The sequence below is a fragment of the Muntiacus reevesi genome, chromosome 21 (genome assembly GCF_963930625.1).
Source record: "Muntiacus reevesi chromosome 21, mMunRee1.1, whole genome shotgun sequence".
NCBI lineage: Eukaryota > Metazoa > Chordata > Mammalia > Artiodactyla > Cervidae > Muntiacus > Muntiacus reevesi.
In genome coordinates, this window is record NC_089269.1 from 47,172,947 (window position 1) to 47,191,687 (window position 18,741).

General features: G+C 39.3%; 4 protein-coding genes across 4 annotated transcripts; 2 read left to right on the plus strand and 2 right to left on the minus strand.

The window, feature by feature from the left end:
- Positions 1 to 1,302: 1,302 nt before the first annotated feature.
- Positions 1,303 to 1,773, minus strand: LOC136152427 (keratin-associated protein 13-1-like). Its single transcript, XM_065913724.1, has one exon. It carries the CDS (start codon positions 1,771 to 1,773, stop codon positions 1,303 to 1,305), a length of 471 nt encoding a protein of 156 aa, XP_065769796.1.
- A 4,205-nt stretch (positions 1,774 to 5,978) lies between these two features.
- LOC136152437 (keratin-associated protein 13-1-like) lies at positions 5,979 to 6,536 on the plus strand. Its single transcript, XM_065913738.1, has one exon. The coding sequence runs from the start codon at positions 6,027 to 6,029 to the stop codon at positions 6,534 to 6,536; it is 510 nt and encodes a 169-aa protein (XP_065769810.1). The 5' UTR covers positions 5,979 to 6,026.
- Positions 6,537 to 12,701: 6,165 nt separating this feature from the next.
- LOC136152442 (keratin-associated protein 13-1-like) lies at positions 12,702 to 13,205 on the minus strand. Its single transcript, XM_065913746.1, has one exon. The coding sequence runs from the start codon at positions 13,191 to 13,193 to the stop codon at positions 12,702 to 12,704; it is 492 nt and encodes a 163-aa protein (XP_065769818.1). The 5' UTR covers positions 13,194 to 13,205.
- A 3,757-nt stretch (positions 13,206 to 16,962) lies between these two features.
- On the plus strand, positions 16,963 to 17,376 carry KRTAP15-1 (keratin associated protein 15-1). Its single transcript, XM_065913519.1, has one exon. The coding sequence runs from the start codon at positions 16,963 to 16,965 to the stop codon at positions 17,374 to 17,376; it is 414 nt and encodes a 137-aa protein (XP_065769591.1).
- The last annotated feature ends 1,365 nt before the right edge of the window (positions 17,377 to 18,741 follow it).

The window sequence follows — 18,741 nt, forward strand, 5'->3', positions numbered from 1 at the left end:
CAAAGAATAGGAAAATATTTATTTTTCCTAGATAGAATGCTACTTGTCCTGCATAAAGATTAAATTTTCAGTTCTCATTGTACTATCTCTGTTACTACTTTACTTTCTATAACACTTGTATGTAAGATAGAAGAATGATACTTTAAAAAGAATATCCAATTTTATTTCAATATATAATTGAAACATTCATTTTTGATGATATTAAAGCTTTCTTGTGTGCAGTTAGATTCTGTTTCTCTGTTGCTTAAGAACCCAGGTGCAACCTCACACCTGCTGAGCCTAGTTCCTTCTCATTTAAGTTTGTTGCCTGTCTTCTTATACAAATGGTGATAATTTGAGCAGATTGAAAACAGTAATTGGGGTACAGGGATTTAGTCAATTAAAAAAAAGAGAGAGAAAATTTCCTGCAAGGTGATTATCTAAAGCTCAGAGGTGTTCTTTTCTCTAAAAATGTACAGCCACACATTAGTCTTCCATTTTAATTCCCTTCATGCCCAGGTCTCATCACAGAAGCCTTAATTTTATTCCTGTATTCTTTAAACCACTCTTGTACATGATGCCTTTCAAGCTGTATGGTCTGTGTTTACCGTGTGAATAAAGGTATTCAAATCTCTTGAGATTTTCTTTTAGAGTAAGGCTGTATATACAAGCTGCGGGCATCCAGGGAAAATTCTTGGTTAAAGAAAGAAAAATGTCTGGAGTAGGAGATGGCAACCTACTCTGTTGGACACGACTGAGTGACTGAACAGTAACAAAAGCCAGTATTCTTATCTGGAAAATTCCGTGGACAAAGGAGACTGGTACATGGAACAAAGGAGACTGCAGTCCATGGGGTTGAAAAGAGTTGGACACGACTGAATGACTGAGCACCACCAAAATTACGCATAGTCCCCTAAATCTGAGCTTTCCAAAGCCCACTAACAGAAGCAATGACAATACAAATCTTAGTTGACACATTGCTAATAAATAACAACATTCACAGCATATTTGGATGGCAGAATAAAGAGTTTATTAAAATCAAATTATTTGACCTTCCATCTATCTTTGGGAGGAGTGCAAAACCATAAACTCTATCTACCATTCAATTTAAATTTCTCATTAACTTTGTAGGTTGATAGAGTTAATTTATCACCTCCAGTCTGAGGATTAGAGAGGTCAAGAATTGCCAGTGATCAGGAAATATTAGAATCCTCTTCAATGGAGCAGATTAAGATAACAGATAATCAGGGCACAGAATCTAAATTTCTAAATGAATTTGGCTCTTCTACAAGTTAATCAGAAGAAGCCAGATCTACAGGTTGGTCAGTAGCAAGATGAATGGAAACTTCTGCAGGGAAAATTAATTGGGTGCCAGAATCTGGGTCCACAGCCCAGGGAAGGGAAGCCACAGATGCCATAGCCCAGGCGTCTGAAGCCGCTGGGTCCACAGCCCCCTGAGTAGCAGCTTCTGGATCCAGAGCTGAGGGAGCTGCAGCTGCTGGACCTGAAGCCCAGAGACCCCCGGAGAGTCGTCTGGCAGGGACTGAAGAACCTGAGGGTCTTTGGGCGGCAGCAGGACGTCTGGCAGGGACGGGACACCACACGGAACATTTGAGTCTTGATGGGCTCACAGCAGGTCTTCTGGCTGTAGAGAGAGGACCCCAGCTGGCAGGAGCTGGGAGGGCAGAGGTCAGCGCTGTAGACCAGGTTGCTGGGGAAGGAGGAACATGGGTAGCGCCGGTAGCTCCCAAGGGAGCAAGAAGAGAAGTTTCCAGAGCAGCAGCTGTAGGACATGTTGACAGGAGATGTGTGTTCAGCTGAGCTACAACGAGAAGATTCTGAGTTTGAATGTAGCCTTCTGGACAGATGTGCTTATATATACTCTCAGCAGGAGGTGTGGTAACCTACGGGGTCATTTTTTCCATGTTTGTGTTCCCTTGTTTACATGCGTGTTACTTAGCAATCTTCTCTATAATTGCAGTTGGAATGGTTCTCCCCATATTGTATTTATGAGTGCTATAATTTTGGTGTTATAGCCAAGGCCAGTGAACTACACCTATGTTAGAAATGCTATGACTGTTTCACACTAATGCTTATTCCATCATAGTCAAGAAAGGCTCCTTTTCCTCTTGGCATAATCTTAGGGTGTTTTGCTTCTGTCAATGATGAGAAAATGCTTTTCTCAAATTGCCGTTTCATAAGATAAAATTATTTTTCTTCTTTGTCAATGGATCAGAGGTGTAACTTTGGCTTGAATGAAGAACCTACTAAATACTGACTTTACTTGTTCCCATGTCTTCTCAGAGGATGAGATGATTGGATGGCATCACCGACTCAATGGACATGAGTTTGGGTAAACTCCAGGAGTTGGTGGTTCATGGGGTCACAAAGAGTCAGACACGACTGAGTGACTGAACTGAACTGATGTCTTCTCATCCTCCATTATTGTCCATCTATTGCATTCTATTATGCATGTGTCTCGGATACAATGGAGAGGAAAAATTATCAGCCAGAACATTTTTTTGAGTACCATTGATGGTTAGAACCAGAGAGAAACCTGTGTATCTATTTGGAGACTTGGTGACATTGAGGGACAGAACCAAGACAGAGTCACAAGGAAAGGTCAGTTTGGACCCTTATGAAAAACATCAAAGAGCTAAGAAATATTGAGATGAGGAAAGGAAACAATTGAGTTTCAGATTCAGTGGACCTGATATGAGACCTGCAGTCTTAACAGATTGGCATCTGTACATGTAGAAGCCCTAAGAATTTCCTTTTCAGATCTCCATCTACAAGAGGCTTGATTGACCAAGGACATCCTCCAGCTCCCTGCCCCTGCAACTCCATGCTATGGTCCAAAATCTAATACTGCACTGGTAGGAAAGCCTCTCTCTCTATAGGGCTGCTCCTAGGCAATGATAGGAGAGATATTAGAAGGCATTCTTCTTAGGACACATTCGATCCTTTGCTGGCCAACAATTGAGGATCTCCAATGGTCTTGAGAAACTGTCCACAATCTGTGGCTGCCTGGAGCATGCCTGTCAATCTTCTTTACCCTGATGAGACTCTCAAGGAAGCCTGACAAGTCTCCTAGCCTTCTTCCCCTCTTCCCAACACTCTTCTCTCACAGCCGTTTCCCCATAAGTCTTTGTACCTTTAGGTCCATCTCAGGGTCATTTCTGCCAAAGTCCATCTTTCAGTCACCTCAACCTTAGGCCAGTTCTACTCATTTCTTGAGTACCATTTCACACATCAGATGGTGCATCAACTTTGATAAATCCTAAACTATTGTTTAGATATGTTAGATAGTAACATAGAATCTGAGCAAACTCCAGAAAATAGTGGAGGGCAGAGGAGCTTGGCACGCTGTAGTCCTTGGGGTCACAGAGTCAGACACAACTTAGTGACTGAACAACAATAACAGTGAAACAATTATCTCTTCAAATACTGTTTCCATCCCATTTTTATCTCCTTTTTTCCTGAGATTCCAATTATAAGCAAAATACACTATAAATTCTATATATATATGCCTCTCATAGTCTTCTCTATTTTCAGTCTTTTTGTCTTTTTTACCCTATGGTTTGGGATTTCCCTCTATTCCATCTTCTAATTCACTAACTGTCTATTCAGTTTAGTCACTCAGTCATGTCCGACTCTTTGCAACACCATGGACTGCAGCACACCAGGCCTCCCTGTCCATCACCAACTCCTGGATGTTGCTCAAATTCATGTCCATTGAGTAGGTGATACCATCCAGCCATTTTATCCTCTGTGGTACCCTCTTCCTCCTGCCTTCAGTCTTTCCCAATGAACCCATCAGGGTCTTCCCAGTGAATCAGTGCTTTGCATCAGGTGGCCAAAGTAATGGAGCTTCAGCTTCAGCATCAGTCCTTCCAATGAATATTCAGGACTGATTTCCTTTAGGATGGACTGGTTAGATCTCCTTGTAGTCCGAGTGACTCTCAAGAGTCTTCTCCAACACCACAGTTCAAAAGCATGATCTATTAGGCAATGTTTAATCTACTGATAAAACATTTCAATAGTTTTTCCAAATCAGTTATTATTTTATAAATTTCTAAACTTTCAGTAAGATTCTGTTGTCTAGTTTTCATTTTCTGCCCCAAATCCTCAAATTATCTTCAATTCTGAAACACAATTCTTCCTTGATAGCAATATTTCCCTGTTTCCTATTACTAAATTCATAACAAGTAGTTTACTGTTGAATTTTCCCAAGATTATTATATGGATTATGGATTTCAGATTGTATTTTCTGGTGCTATATTTTGTTCCAGTTTTATTTTGTTATATTCAGTATTTTTAATGTTACTATTTTTGGAAAGTTTATAATAGCTTTATTAGAAAATAAAATAATAAAATATTGCTATCAACCATAACATTGCATTTGCTTGAGTCTGGAATATAGTTTATTTAATATATAGTCTGGAATATAGTTTTATTTTAACACTAAATATTTTGTGAATGAACTTTGAAAGTATCTATTTATACATTCAGAATGTGATAAGATTTAGTCAACCTTGTTTTTAATCTTTGATTCTATAGTTAAAGAGAAACTATATATATGTGTGTGTGTGTGTGTGTGTGTGTGTGTATATATGTGTGTACATATATATATATATATATATATGAAAAACAGAAGAGAGAGAAAATCTAAGTTAAATACATTAAAAGGAGGAAGGCAAAACAGTAGGGTGAGAGCAGGAAGAGGAGAGAAAGAGAGAGATTTATACCCCCTCCAGAAGAAAAGAGAACCGGAAAAAAAATCTTCACATATAGGCAGAAAACTACAGCTCTGCAAATGCCAGGAAGTCAAAGCCTATGCAGAGAAAAACTAGAGCTATTCTAAGACAATAGAAACCCCACATTGCTGTTCAATTGCTAAGTCATGTTCTACTCCTTGCGACCCCATAGATTGCGGCATACCAGGCTCCTCTGTCCTTCACTATCTCCTGGAGCTTGCTCAAAGTCATGTCCCTTGAGTCAGTGATACCATCCAACCATCTCACCCTCTGCCATCCCTTTCTCCTGCTGCCTTCTATCTTTCCCAGCATCAGGATCTTTTCCAATAAGTTGGCCTTCACATCAGGTGGCCAAAGTATTGGAGCTGCAGCTTCAGCAGATGATAAAAGGAACAATATATTAAAATTCATAAAATATACTAATTTTTATATTTTAAATTATAAAGACATTAGGGAATAGGTAATAATATCAGTGTAATAGGATACACCTAAGCCTTTTCTGTGTTTCACTTTCAATTGTTTCCTTCTCTCACCATACCAGTGTCTCCGTCTTAACTAAATAGACATGGGCCAGATTGATCTCCCCTGGATACTATTTCAGCTGAGCCTCTTTTTTTGGCCATCTTATCTTTACATACACAGAAAGCTGCCTTTATGTTCCTAGCCATTTCTCTCTCAGTCTCTTATTTTATCTATTTTTGGTCTCCATTGGATTAGAGACATAGTGTATAACTGTGATCTTTGGTGTATTTTCTATTGCTGCCATAACAGATTACTGCCGAGTGACTTTGGAGAATGGGAGTAAATGGTGACAAAGTGGATCATTTCAGGAAAGCTTCAAAACTGTGCCTCTGATCCATTGCACCAGAGGAAAATCCATCTTATTCCACACTCTTAGGAGGAAAACAGTCACCAGCAAAACCAGATGTAGATACATAGGAAGCGGGTTAGCGTTAATCAGAGGAAAGCTTTCCTGGACACGAGGGGATGTGCATTAGCAGGACACAGTCATAGCCTTTCTGACATAGCAGCAGTTCATTGGCTTTGGCTATAACAACAGAATTACAGCATCCATAAAAGCAAATTCGAGAAACTATTCGTATGCAACTGCAATTACCGAGAAGTCTACTGAATTACACATATGCAAAAGAGGAAATCTCATGTAGGCATCATGATCTCTCGGTGCGCCACACCCATTACTGGAAGTATAAAAACGCCACAGTGCGGGAGAGACGTTCAAACTCAGAATCTTCTCACTGTAGCTCAACTGAACTCACATCTCCTGTCAACATGCCCTACAGCTGCTGCTCTGGAAACTTCTCTTCTTGCTCCCTTGGGAGCTACCGGCGCTACCCATGCTCCTCCTTCCCCAGCAACCTGGTCTACAGCGCTGACCTCTGCTCTCCCACCTCCCGCCGGCTGGGCTCCTCTCTCTGCAGCCAGGAGACCTGCTGTGAGCCCGTCAGAACCCAGACATTCCGTGTGGTGTCCCGTCCCTGCCAGACGTCCTGCTGCCGCCCGAAGACCCTCAGGTTCTTCAGTCCCTGCCAGACGACTCTCCCTGTGTCTCTGGGCTTCAGGTCCAGTAGCTGCAGCTCCCTCAGCTCTGGATCCAGAAGCTGCTACGCAGGGGGCTGTGGATCCCGTGGCTTCAGACGCCTGGGCTATGGCATCTGTGGCTTCCCTTCCCTGAGCCGTGGATCCGGATTCTGCCGTCCAACCTACTTTTCGTCCAGTAGCTGCCATTCATCATGTTACAGACCAACCTGTGGATCTGGCTTCTATCGTTCAATTTGTTGAGGGTCTAAATCCTTTTGCATATTGAGATCAAAGTCTCTCTCAATATAGCCACCGTTTTCCTTCTCACACTTAGCACCAATCTTTTATTCTTAACTCATCATTTCCTTGCATCACCAACTCTTGAGGGACCCTAAACTTAGTGAGTAAACCAATATGAAGTCCTAATACCTGTACTATTGGATGGAAAATATACTATTGGATTTTCATGGAAAAGCATTTGAAAATGAAAATTTTAATCTAATAAATTTACATCATCTGGCATTGAAATCTGTTATTGTTTGTCTTATTATCTTGCCTATAGTTTAATCAAGATTTGGGAATTTTAAATAAAGATCAATGTGTCTCTGAAACTGGATGTGAAAACACACATTTGAAAGATTTTAGCAAATTTCTGTTGTCATTGCATATGTTTCCTAGTGGGAGTAATTATTTCCTGGAGGTCCACATTTTATTTGCCTCAATATCAGTGATATTTGCCTGAAGATGGAGGCATGGATTTCTGCTAATAGTGGAAAACAGAGAAACGTGTTTAACTAGAAATGCAGGCAGTAAGAATCCAGTATAATTTACAAGATGAGATAATATGTAGACCAAAAACATACTGAAAGTCTAGTATCTGAATGTAGATTTTCAGCTATGAGAAAAAATAAGCCTTTAAACAACTCCGAGGATAGATGCTTTGCTCTGTTGGTTGGTGTAGGTGCCGTAATCCTTCCCTGAGCCTGGTCCCAGAGCATGATCCATTAACTGAGCCGCACCCATGAACATTCGTAAAGAGATTCACAATGATTTTAATGGGGGAGTAACGGGGTTAAGGAGTGGGTGCTAATTCTCTCCAGTCGTATCTCACTCTTTGCAACCCGTGGATTGTATCCCACCAGGCTCCTCTGTCCGTGGGATTTTCCAGGCAAGAATACTGAAGTGGGTTTCCATTTCTTTCTCCAGGGGATCTTCCTGACCCAGGGATCGAACCAGTGTCTCTTATGTCCTCTGCACGAACAGTGCCACCTGGGAAAAGGAGATGTGGGGTAACCTCCCGATGCTTCCTCAAGGCTCAACCTGAATTACTAACAGCAACACACATGGAGCAGTGTTGAATAAACACCTGTATCCTCTAGTCTTAGGCTGTATCCTTTTCCCCCTAAAGCAGAGCTGAAGTCAAAATCTTGAGTACAGACTGTGTATTTGTCACAAGATACCAGGCAACTGGGGCTTCCCAGGTGAGGCTAGTGGTATAGAACTGCCTGCCAGTGCAAGAGACATAAGAGATATGGGTTCAATACTTAGGTCAGGAAGTCCCCCAGAGAAGGGCATGGCAACCCACTCCAGAGTTCTTGCCTGGAGAATCCCACAGACAGAGGAGACTGGTGGGCTACTGTCCAGTAGATTGCACAGACGGCTGAAGCAACTTAGCACGCACGCATGCACAGCATGCATCAGGCAAATGGTATGGGAGACTATGGAAGGTGAAAGAATCAAAGAGAAAAAATCCTACAAAGAAACATATTTTTTGTTGTTGTTGTTGCTGATTTTGTGATGGTCAGTGAGGACTCAGCCTTTCAAGGTATTTTTAGAAACATAGTATGATTTTGGAGTTGTCCACCCCTGGATCTGATCAACAAACAGGGAGAATCATTTATCCATCAACTTGTGCCTCCCATTGCTGGAATTTTGCCTGGCTGTGTATTAATTTTCCGGAACCTCATTAAACATGTGAGAGGATTCACAGTGTGTTCCTTTTGTATCCCCAACTGTGACCTCTGGGAACCCAGGTAGAGAGTGAAAGAAATGTTGTTTATGCAGGAGGGGAGATACTGTCAGTGCAAAGAGGGTTGAAACTTGCATGAAACTGTTTCAGGCACCATAGCTGTGTCTGGGATCACAGTTGGAAGAACACATATATAACGGAGGGTACAAGGGTACCCAATACACAATGTGCATTTAATGCTCAAACATCCTCGTGAGAAAGACAAACATTATGTGCTATAGACCTTTCCAGACGCAAGAGAAAGAAAAGTCAAAAGATTTAGAAATTTGCCTGTTTTTTCATCAAAGATCTAGTAGAATCCCATCTCTTGAATTAACCTATGCTTGTTCTTTCCTGAGCTTTTTTTTAACCCACTTTTTTAACCAAGAGCCTTGAGTATACCTCCTACTACAGAGATTGCTTTATCTGAACAGACTTCAGCTCCTTTGGCTCTAGTTTCATTAGCCTCGTGAGTAGTATTCATAACAAAGAGAAAAACAAAAATAAGTAGAGTTTAGGAGAGTTTAGGAGAAGAACATTAAGGAAAAATGAGCTAATTTCTCTTAAAAAGATTTGCATTAACCATAATACCTAATAATAGACCAAGAGAAATACATGATTATCCTTCAGGAAGATATTGCTAGAAATTCTGAGTGCAATGACAAACCACATATTATTCACTTTACTTATCATTATTGATGTCACATTAAAATATTCCCTTCCTCAATAACTACCACTATGAATAAGAATCGTAAAAAACAAAACAAACACACACACAAAACCTCTCTTTCACAGTCACACATGCATAATTTTAATACCAGCAACCCCAAAATTGAAGATGAGCTTACTGCTAATATTTTTTTTTAAATAAGAGATAAAGGTGATTTGTATATAACTTGACAGATTTCTTCTCTTCCCTCTGAATTCTCCCAACATAAACACTGTCACTCCTAGAAGCTTTTCTCTGAAAATTAAAAAAGAAAAAAGTAAAATTGCCAAACCATGACGTCTCACTAATCTGTAAACTGCATTCCCATTTTGGTGAGTCAGACTGAAGGAGCAAGGAGTCAGTCAGGATAGAATCATGGGGAAGTCCTTGAGAGGGAGAAGTAGTGTAAGTGGACGTCAAAGTAACATAGAATGTGGAATAAAGGCTTCAAATCAAGCATGGAAGAATGTATCCCCGGCTGTGTGTGCTTTGTTGTATAAAATAAGATACTAATGACATAAAAATCAACAACAGAAAAGGCACCAGGAAAATAAAAATACAACAGAGGTGGAAGAGGTGATGGATGAGGTAAGGGAAAACATGCCAAAAGCACCTACTCTGGGTATACACAAAAAAATGCTTTAAGACTACAGCTTCTACATTGAATAGCGGAATATTACAGCATGTTTGTATCCAATTATGGTTATATATTTACAGCAATTACAACTGTATTTTTTCTTCATGGGGATCCTACTTGATTATTTTTACTACGATGTGGTCCTTCATCAAAATTTTTGTTTTTATTGTTACTGAGACAACCAGTCATTTTATCTTTGATTTGAATTTTTTAAATAATTTTTCATTAGAGCTGCCAGAGTATTATGAACTTTCTTGAGCTTTACATGGGCTCTTTGGACTGGATGAAGAAATCAAATCACTATTGGAACTGATTCATTTTTGACTTAAAGCATTTAACAATAATGACATAATAGTGGTTTCATTAATCCTTAGTGAAGCTTTTGTTTCATTAATGGAAGAGCACATCATCAACTACTGCTTCATCTGTGCTTTTGTTGTCTGGGTGTGTGTGTGTGTATGAATGCATGCACTCATGCATGCATGTGTACGTTTTACCTGTACAATAAAACTTAGGATTTAACATGGTGAATATTATTTAGAGTAGTTATTTGACCTAAATGAAACCTATGCATCAGAGTGATATATGAACAGAGTTTTTACGACTGCTAGTGATAAATAATCATTTTTATTTTTGGAAGTAATCTTTTTAAAACTTCTGTCTTTTTAAATAGATACTGATGCTTCTCCAGCAAAATTGTCTCTTTGACTTTTCATCTGGTAAGTGATACTTCTGACCCCCGTGGTGGAGAGTAAATGTCAAGAAATTGCTGTGAAAGTCATATTTCACCATCAACTTGCTTTAAGAATAGAAACTAAGCATTCACGCCTTTAAATTAAAATATGAACTTTTAGCTTTAGTTCATTGCTCCTAATAAGATTTTTTTTTTGCAAAGTCTAAAAATAAAAATTCTCCAAAACAATAAAATAAATAGTTGTAGATTTAAGCAATACAATATGCGGCCAAGCCACTGCAGCAAGAGCATTTAGACTAATCTTTATATGCTATGTGCTTGTGCACGCAGTAATTTCTGACTCTTCGCGGCCTCATGGATGGTAGCCACCCAGGCTCCTCTGTCCATAGGATAGTTTTCAGGCAAGAATACTGGAATGGGCTGTCATTTCCTGCTCCAGGGGTCTAACCCAAGTCTCTTGGCCTCCTCCATTGGCAGAGGGATGCACCACCCGGGAAGCAAGTATATGCTGAGTACCACCCTCAGTTTTATGCCCGTATTTTATATACGCCTAATCAGTAATCCTAAATTTCTCACTATCTCCACCTACTGGTAGCTTGGTGTATATTATTGCATCTTGCAGGATGTGGAAATAGCCATAGCAGTACTGGCTAGGTTACTCATGTCAGTGTATGGCAAAACCAATACAATATTGTAAAGTAATTAGCCTCCAATTAAAATAAATAAATTTATATTAAAAAAGAAAACAACAAATGAACCTCCGCCAAGATTTGAACATGTGAGCTGTCCTACCACTGTATTTAAGTGTAATATGTTTTCTGTGATCCCTCAGCAATAAAAGGAGTAGTTTTATTTTTTTCAGGCAGAGCAAAGAATAGGATATGGCTTGTCTTCAGATTTCACACCGGTTAAAGTAAAAACTGTTGACCCTGTATGCATCTTATAAGCACTCCACTAGATGAAGCCATAGCAAAAGCAAAGTGGAAGTTTCCTAAACCAATCATCAGTTATGTTAACTCAATTATTCATTACATATAAAAAGTGAGAAATCTAAGACAATTACCAAGTGGGACTGGATGCTGAGACAAACAGAATAAACCAAGACATATGGTTACTCTGTGGGTGAGAATCTAGGTCATCTGTACCTTTTAGTAATATTGTCCTTGACTTAATGGATAAAAGTTTGAAACATAACTGCTGACTCAAGTGTGATCAGTTGCCTAAACATTTAGTTAACTCTTGTAACATGAGAATGTTTGCATTGTTTTTGAGTTTCATATTCCATTTGTTCGTTTTTTCTCTAAGTTAATCTCATCAACAAAACAACTTAAAAAGTGGTTGCAAACCAACTGTGTTAATGATTGTACAAAAAATGCTGGGCTTGTTTCTAATAAGTATTGAGGATGTATTACATGTTTTCAATCATAAATTAATTAGACATTTCATTTGCTTGAAAGCAGGAAATCTGGGGCAACTGAAATTCTTACCAAATATAACTCACTAACTTCTTACTGAATATATTATTTTAGAATCTATCTATGAGCAATCTTTCTTCCAAAATTATGTGATGTAGTCAATTGAATATACCTTATAATTTATAATTATTTATATAGAAATATACAAGTTTCTAACCCCCTACCAAACCAAAGGTCACAGTTACTTGTAGTCTTAAAATGTAGTCTTAAAAATGTAGTTTCAGATTTTACCATATTAACAGAATGTTAATACAGAACGAGTAAACATGAAAGATGTAATAATTTCTTCCAAACCTAAAGGACACTGAACAATTTTACTTTTTAAGTTGGAAAAAATTTAAATTATGAATACAAGATGCAGAAATATACAGCCAGATATTTAGAATTAGATTTGAAGACACGTCCTAAGTTGCTTCAGTCGTGCCTCTTTGTGACCCTGTGAACTGTAGCCCGCCAGGCTCCTCTGTCCATGGGATTCTCCAGGCAAGAACACTGGGGTGGGCTGTCATGCCTTCCCCCATTGACGAAACGAAGCAAGCAAAATGATCAAACCAATATATGGATGTCATATACCATACTTTATTTAAATTTAAACATTTTCCCTACTAGTAAAATTTGAAATAGATGCATTTGGGGAAATTACAGGAGAAATAAACAGGAAATAAATGTGCTTCAGTATCGCATGTCTATATAGCTACAAGGCAGTAGTTATGGCACCTTTCTTCAATGAATACATTTTCAGTTACTAGTATTGAAATTAGTCCTAATCCATAATAGGTAACAGTAGAAGTCAAATTCATAAGCTAAAGGTAAAACAAGAGGTCAATAGATAGTGTAGATCTCAATATTTTAAGTATCGCATTACAATTCTAGATGTAGTAGGTATTGTATTCAAGTATGATATTAGTAGAAGCCAGATCCACAGGTCGGTTGGAAAGAAAGACACCGGCCACTCCTAGAAGAGAAGGTCGGACGGTAAAAGCTGGATCTACAACTTAGGGATGAGAAAATGTTGGGGCTATGACCCACTGATTGGAAACCACCGGATCCAAACCCCAGAGATGGGAAGACATGACCAACAGATTGAAAGTTGCTGGAACCGAAGCCCAGAGACCCAGGGAGAGTCGTCTGGCAGGGACTGAAGAACGTGGAGGTCCTCGGGCGGCAGCAGGACGTCTGGCAGGGACGGGACACCACCGTCTGGGTCCTGATGGGCTCACAGCAGGTCTCCTGGCTGCAGAGAGAGGAGCCCAGCTGGCAGGGGCTGGGAGAGCAGAGGTCAGCGCTGTAGACCAGGTTGCTGGGGAAGGAGGAGCCACAGGAGGCGCCTGAGTAGCGCAGGTGGTCCCCGAGGGAGCGGGAGGAGAAGTTTCCAGAGCAGCAGTTGTAGGACATCTTCGCAGGTGATGTGAGTTACGATGGGAAGGTCTGAGTCTGAATGTCACTTCTTGGACAGGGGCGTTTATATATCTTTATCCTTGGCTGTGTCATCCACGTGGCTCATAAAAACAAGTTACCATCATCTTTTTAATTGAATCCAAAAGATCAGCGTAGTTATACACATGGAGTGTTTGTGGTTTCACAGCTGAAGAGTATAATCATGTTTGTGCCTTGAAATTCAGGTAATAGTATGAAATCTTCAAAGCTCTTAGTCATCCTTTTCTACCAAAGTCGCCAAGTAGCTCACTCAGAAAACTTTAGAGGCAGTGACGGGGCTGAGGGAAGCTGGCTTAATTAAAAATAATTGAATCCCCTTTCACAATCTGTCTCGAAATTGTTGCCATCTGGAGAACAAAATTGCTAACTGATCTACTCAAAGTCGTTTTTTAAACATGAGCATACACTGATGGTTACCAGGAAGTGGCAGGTTTACCTAATGGGTGATGCCATAAAGAAGTGGCAATGGTAACACACAAGATGTAGGGCGATTATTTTTTTAATTGAACCTCAATGTTAATGGCTTTCATGTAATATTAAATGAGAGATCCCCTTATTTCTGATGCTTCTGCTTAAAACTGTATGCAAACTAGCAAGAGTCATCTTAGCTATTCACTCTTTTATGTGTGCGTGTGTGTGTGCTAAGACGCTTCAGTCATGTCTGAATCTTTGCAACTCTGTGACTGTAATCCACCAGGCTCTTCTGTCCATGAGATTCTCCAGGCAAAAGTATTGGATTGGATTGTCATGCCCTCCTCCAGGGGATCTTCCTGACACAGGGATCAAACCCTGGGTCAGGCACCTCATATTCTGGCAGGCAGGTTCTTTTCCACTAGCACCGCCTGGGAAGCCTGTATGTTTACTGTGGAATGAGTTAAATAGTATAAATTTCTTTCTATTGTTTTGAAAAGTTAGAGGTTATTTATCTAAGATACTTTTCAGTTCAGTTCAGTTCAGTCACTCAGTCATGTCCAACTCTTTGTGACCCCATGAATCACAGCACGCCAGGCCTCCCTGTCCATCACCAACTCCTGGAGTTTACTCAAACTCATGCCCATCGAGTGGGTGATGCCATCCAGCCATCTCATCCTCTGTCATCCCCTTCTCCTTCTGCCCCCAAACCCTCCCAGCATCAGGGTCTTTTCCAATGAGTCAGCTCTTCGCATGAGCTGGCCAAAGTATTGGAGTTTCAGCATCAGTCCTTCCAATGAACACCCAGGACTGATCTCCTTTAGGATGGACTGGTTGGATCTCCTTGCAGTCCAAGGGACTGGCAAGAGTCTTCTCCAACACCACAGCTCAAAAGCATCAATTTTTCAGCGCTCAGCTTTCTTCACAGTCCAACTCTCACATCCATACATGACCACTGGAAAAACCATACCCTTGACCAGACAGACCTTTGTTGGCAAAGATACTTTTAGAGACATCAAAAAATAAGAACAAAATATGTGACAAAAATGCCCAATGTATTTCTCTCTCTACTCAGGGGCAATGTTTTCCACCAAAAAGACTCCCTAAAATCTGGAAAATGCCATTGTTTTAAAGAAATTTTATAAGGTATTTGCCTTGAAGTATTTGACCAATGTAGCCATCTTAAGGAGATTCTTCGTCTGCCTCTGAAAGCAACATACATGACTTTGACTTAAGCTGTTCTTAGGTATTTCTGACAAGTCTTACACAATTTCTAAAGTAGTGGTCATCTTTTGTTGTTATTCTATGACTTGTATTCCTTCTCTGTGTAGTAGGGTAATGAAGATTGACACCTTGAAGACAGATTGAGAAGCTTTATCTTCCTGTGGCTTCTGAGCTATTCGATTTGTTCATATCATAGAAAAAAAAAACATTTCCCTTCTACCTTTGAACAAAGTACTTGTGGTAAAAAAATTCCATTTTGTTGAGAAAAGAATGCTCAGTACTATTTAATATCTTATCTCATAGAATATTCTTCTACAGAAATAGCCTATATGAGTGGATGATATTGAAGCAAGCAAATTCAATCTAGCTGAGTGAAATATTTATATGGATGTTTTGACATTATGAACAAAACAGGAAGGTTTGGAATCTACTAGAAAGCAATTTTCTATTCATAATTAGGAAGCCTGATAGATAAGAATTGTTTATTTTAGAAATAGAGCACAAGCTATGTTACCTACCAAATATACAGAATATGACTGAAGACCAATTCATGTACTGAAACATTCAAAGTCATAAAGTCTACAATTTAGAAGGGAGTTTAGCAATTATCTCCAGTACTCTGCCACATTGGAATCCCATTTACAATATCTTATCAGATGGATATCTAATAAGTGCCCCCAAGACAGACATCTCAATTACCCGCGAAAGTAACTTGTTTTAGATTCTCAGTTGAATCTTTCCTAAAAACTTCCACTTAGTAATCTCAAATCTTCATAGAATGAGGCTCAGCTCATTTCCACTGGATAATATACCAGTTTTTGAAGACGGATATCTTAAGAGATTTGCGCATCACCACAGGTTATTTTAATCTGTTCCCTGTACACTTACAGTTAGCAATGATGAACTTTATGGGAGAGTCTAGAAAAAATACTTGTATTAGTTCTCTATGAAAAATATATAACTAAAAATATGTATGATTTATAATTATATATATCCATAAAATTGAATATATTTACCACTTCAGAGGTAAATTCAAAAGGATTCATTCTCTTTTTTATATTAGCATTCATTTTAGTACTCTCTACCCTCATTTCAATCTACAAAGGTCATTCGTAATTATGAATTTTTCTAATTTGATCTTTCTTTGAAGTTTACAGGTAGTAGGCATTTTCTTTACTTCTTGACTTTACTTACCTTCTTCAGTAAAAATCCCAATATACGAAAGAAAACTAAGGGACTAAAGGTTCATTTTTTTTAGTGTATAGAGCTTATCATTTTGTTCTCAATGACATCAACACCACTAAAAATGACTGAAACTTTATGCGGAGATTTTTTTTGAAAATTAAATTTGTTGATGTGATCTCTCAAGAAGCAAGTCAACTTCAGAATAAGGATTTCTTAAGCATATTTATACTGGAAACTTCAAAGCGCTGCTGAAAATATGGAGCCCTTATTCTTAAATCAAAAACTCACACATATAAGAGCAGCTTGGGTACCTATGCTATAAGCAGACTAGAACATAAATGTGTTAGATGCTCATTTAACATTTTTACCAATTAAGGATCATAAGTGGGTTATTTTTTCTATAAAGTAAACAATATTTGGGATGTAAAACAGATATTGAAATTTTCCCCCCTCTATTCCTAAACTTGGAACAAAATGAATGTTCCCTCCTTATTACAAAGTACTTTTTAGAGCTTTAAACACAACGAAGTTCTCACTGTGTTACCCAGTCAATACACTATCTTGAAGGGTAGGATGAATAAAACCCCAATCTTACAGGTACAATTATGGTGCAATCAGAGTCACCTACCCAAGCTAGATGAATGAGAAATAACATTTTTGCTTCATGAACAACTGCTTTGAAAATCTAATGAAATTCTTTCATTTAAAAGTCTGTAATCATGTAAAAGGTCTTTGAAGGTTAATGCATTTCATTTTGACTGGAGCCTAATTAAGCGTTCTTATTAAAATGAACACATGTTATTACACCCATTGCTAGAGTATTTAAGTATCTGGTGTAGAAGGTAACATTCACAGTCACAAACTCCCCTGTGCAACTCAGCTGAACTCAGAACTCCCGACAGACAACATGTCTTTCAACTGCAGCACAGGAAACTTCTCCTCCCGTTCCCTTGGAGGTTACTTGGGGGTCCCAGTTTCCACCTGTGAGTCCTTCTACCCCAGGAGTGTTATCTACTCCCCCAGCACTTTCCAGCTGGGCTCCACTCTCTGCGGTGGCTGTCAGGAGAACTTCTTTAGGCCCATCAGCTTCCAGACACCCTGTGCTGTGACCAGATCTTTTCAGACATCCTGCTCCCATCCACAGAATTTCATCTTCCGCCGTCCCTGCCAGACAACTTACACTGGATCTCTAGGGTTTGGAAATATTGGCATTGGGTCTTTTGGTTGTGGAAATACTGGCTTCCAGTCTCTGGGCTGTGGATCCAACTTCTGCTCCCCAACTTACGTTTCCTCCAGGAGTTGCCGGTCATCTTGTTACTAACCAGCCTTTAGCTCAAGCTTTTGTGAATCAACTTTCTGAATGACTCTAGTCACCTCATGGTTATATCTACGCTTTATGAAGTTTTAACCCTCAGCATTTCCAACATCTTTGATAACTGAGCATCTTCATCACTGAGACTTGCTATCACAGTCCTTCTGGAAGCATACAATTCACTGTGGACAAAGCAATCTTGACCTTCTAATCAGACGTATGAGATATGTCTTGAATTTTCATTCCTGAGCCAACGCTCAGAATCATTCCTGTTGCTGTCTTACTCAGAATCCTCTTTTACTACTTTACTCCTAAGACTCTTTCACTTGTGCATTTCAAATAGATATGACATTTAAAATAAACTTATTTCTTTAGAATGAATTACAGCATTCCATTTTTTAATTCATATGGTACGTTTAGTGAATGCGTCCAGTACCTTCAACTGTGTTCACTAGCTCAACATTTTGTTCCTGTTTTCTTTGTTTCATTACTATTTTGCTGTGTAGAAGAAGGAAGTTTAGAGAATCTAAATATATGGCACATTTTATGTCTTAAGAGATTTATATCCTCTCCTGGGTGCATTTTTTTTCATCTAATTACTTTAGAAAATTTTGTTTTTAGGTAGACATTTGTTGAAAAATACTTATTGAGTTCTGGTTATATTCCAGGCATTCATGCTGAATGAAGACTTAAATTCCCTCCCTTCACAGAGTTCACACACACACACAAGTTTAACTTACTGTCATTTAGCAAGTGCAATAATGTCTATAAAAGCATGTTTCAATGGGAACACAAAGAACAGGAAGTTCACAAAAGGGTGAGAATATCACGCAAAACTGATTAGTGACAATAATGTTACTAGTTCATGCAAAAAATAAACCATGCTCATGTAATGTGTTAGTTGCAGTACTTTGAGAGATAGCTATGGTCTAGGATTTGGCATGACAGATATTTGTTGAGGAAAATACCTGCCAGTGAAAATGGGGAGGTAGCTGGAGGATTCTGGGAGAGCTGTCAGACAGCAGTGCCATTCTGAACTCAGTGAAGGGAAGATGGAAGGAAGGAAGCTTGGGTTAGAATAACTTTCTTCAGGCCAGATCTAAGTTTTGATGAGTCACTTGCAAGTCACAGAGACAGCCCTGCCTGCATATCCTTGCCAAGTTCAGTCACTGGCCAAGAACAGGTCACGGCATGACCTTGGTATAAATATGGGGGCACACTCAGAGACTAACAGCTGGGGCTGTAAGTCAGTTATGCTCCCTGCAGTGGGACATATGAGAGCTACATTTCCATAGCTTCCATGTTCAGAAATGCATCCTGATTTCAAGTAAGCCAAAGTAACAACCAATAGCAAAATAATAAATGAAAACAGAC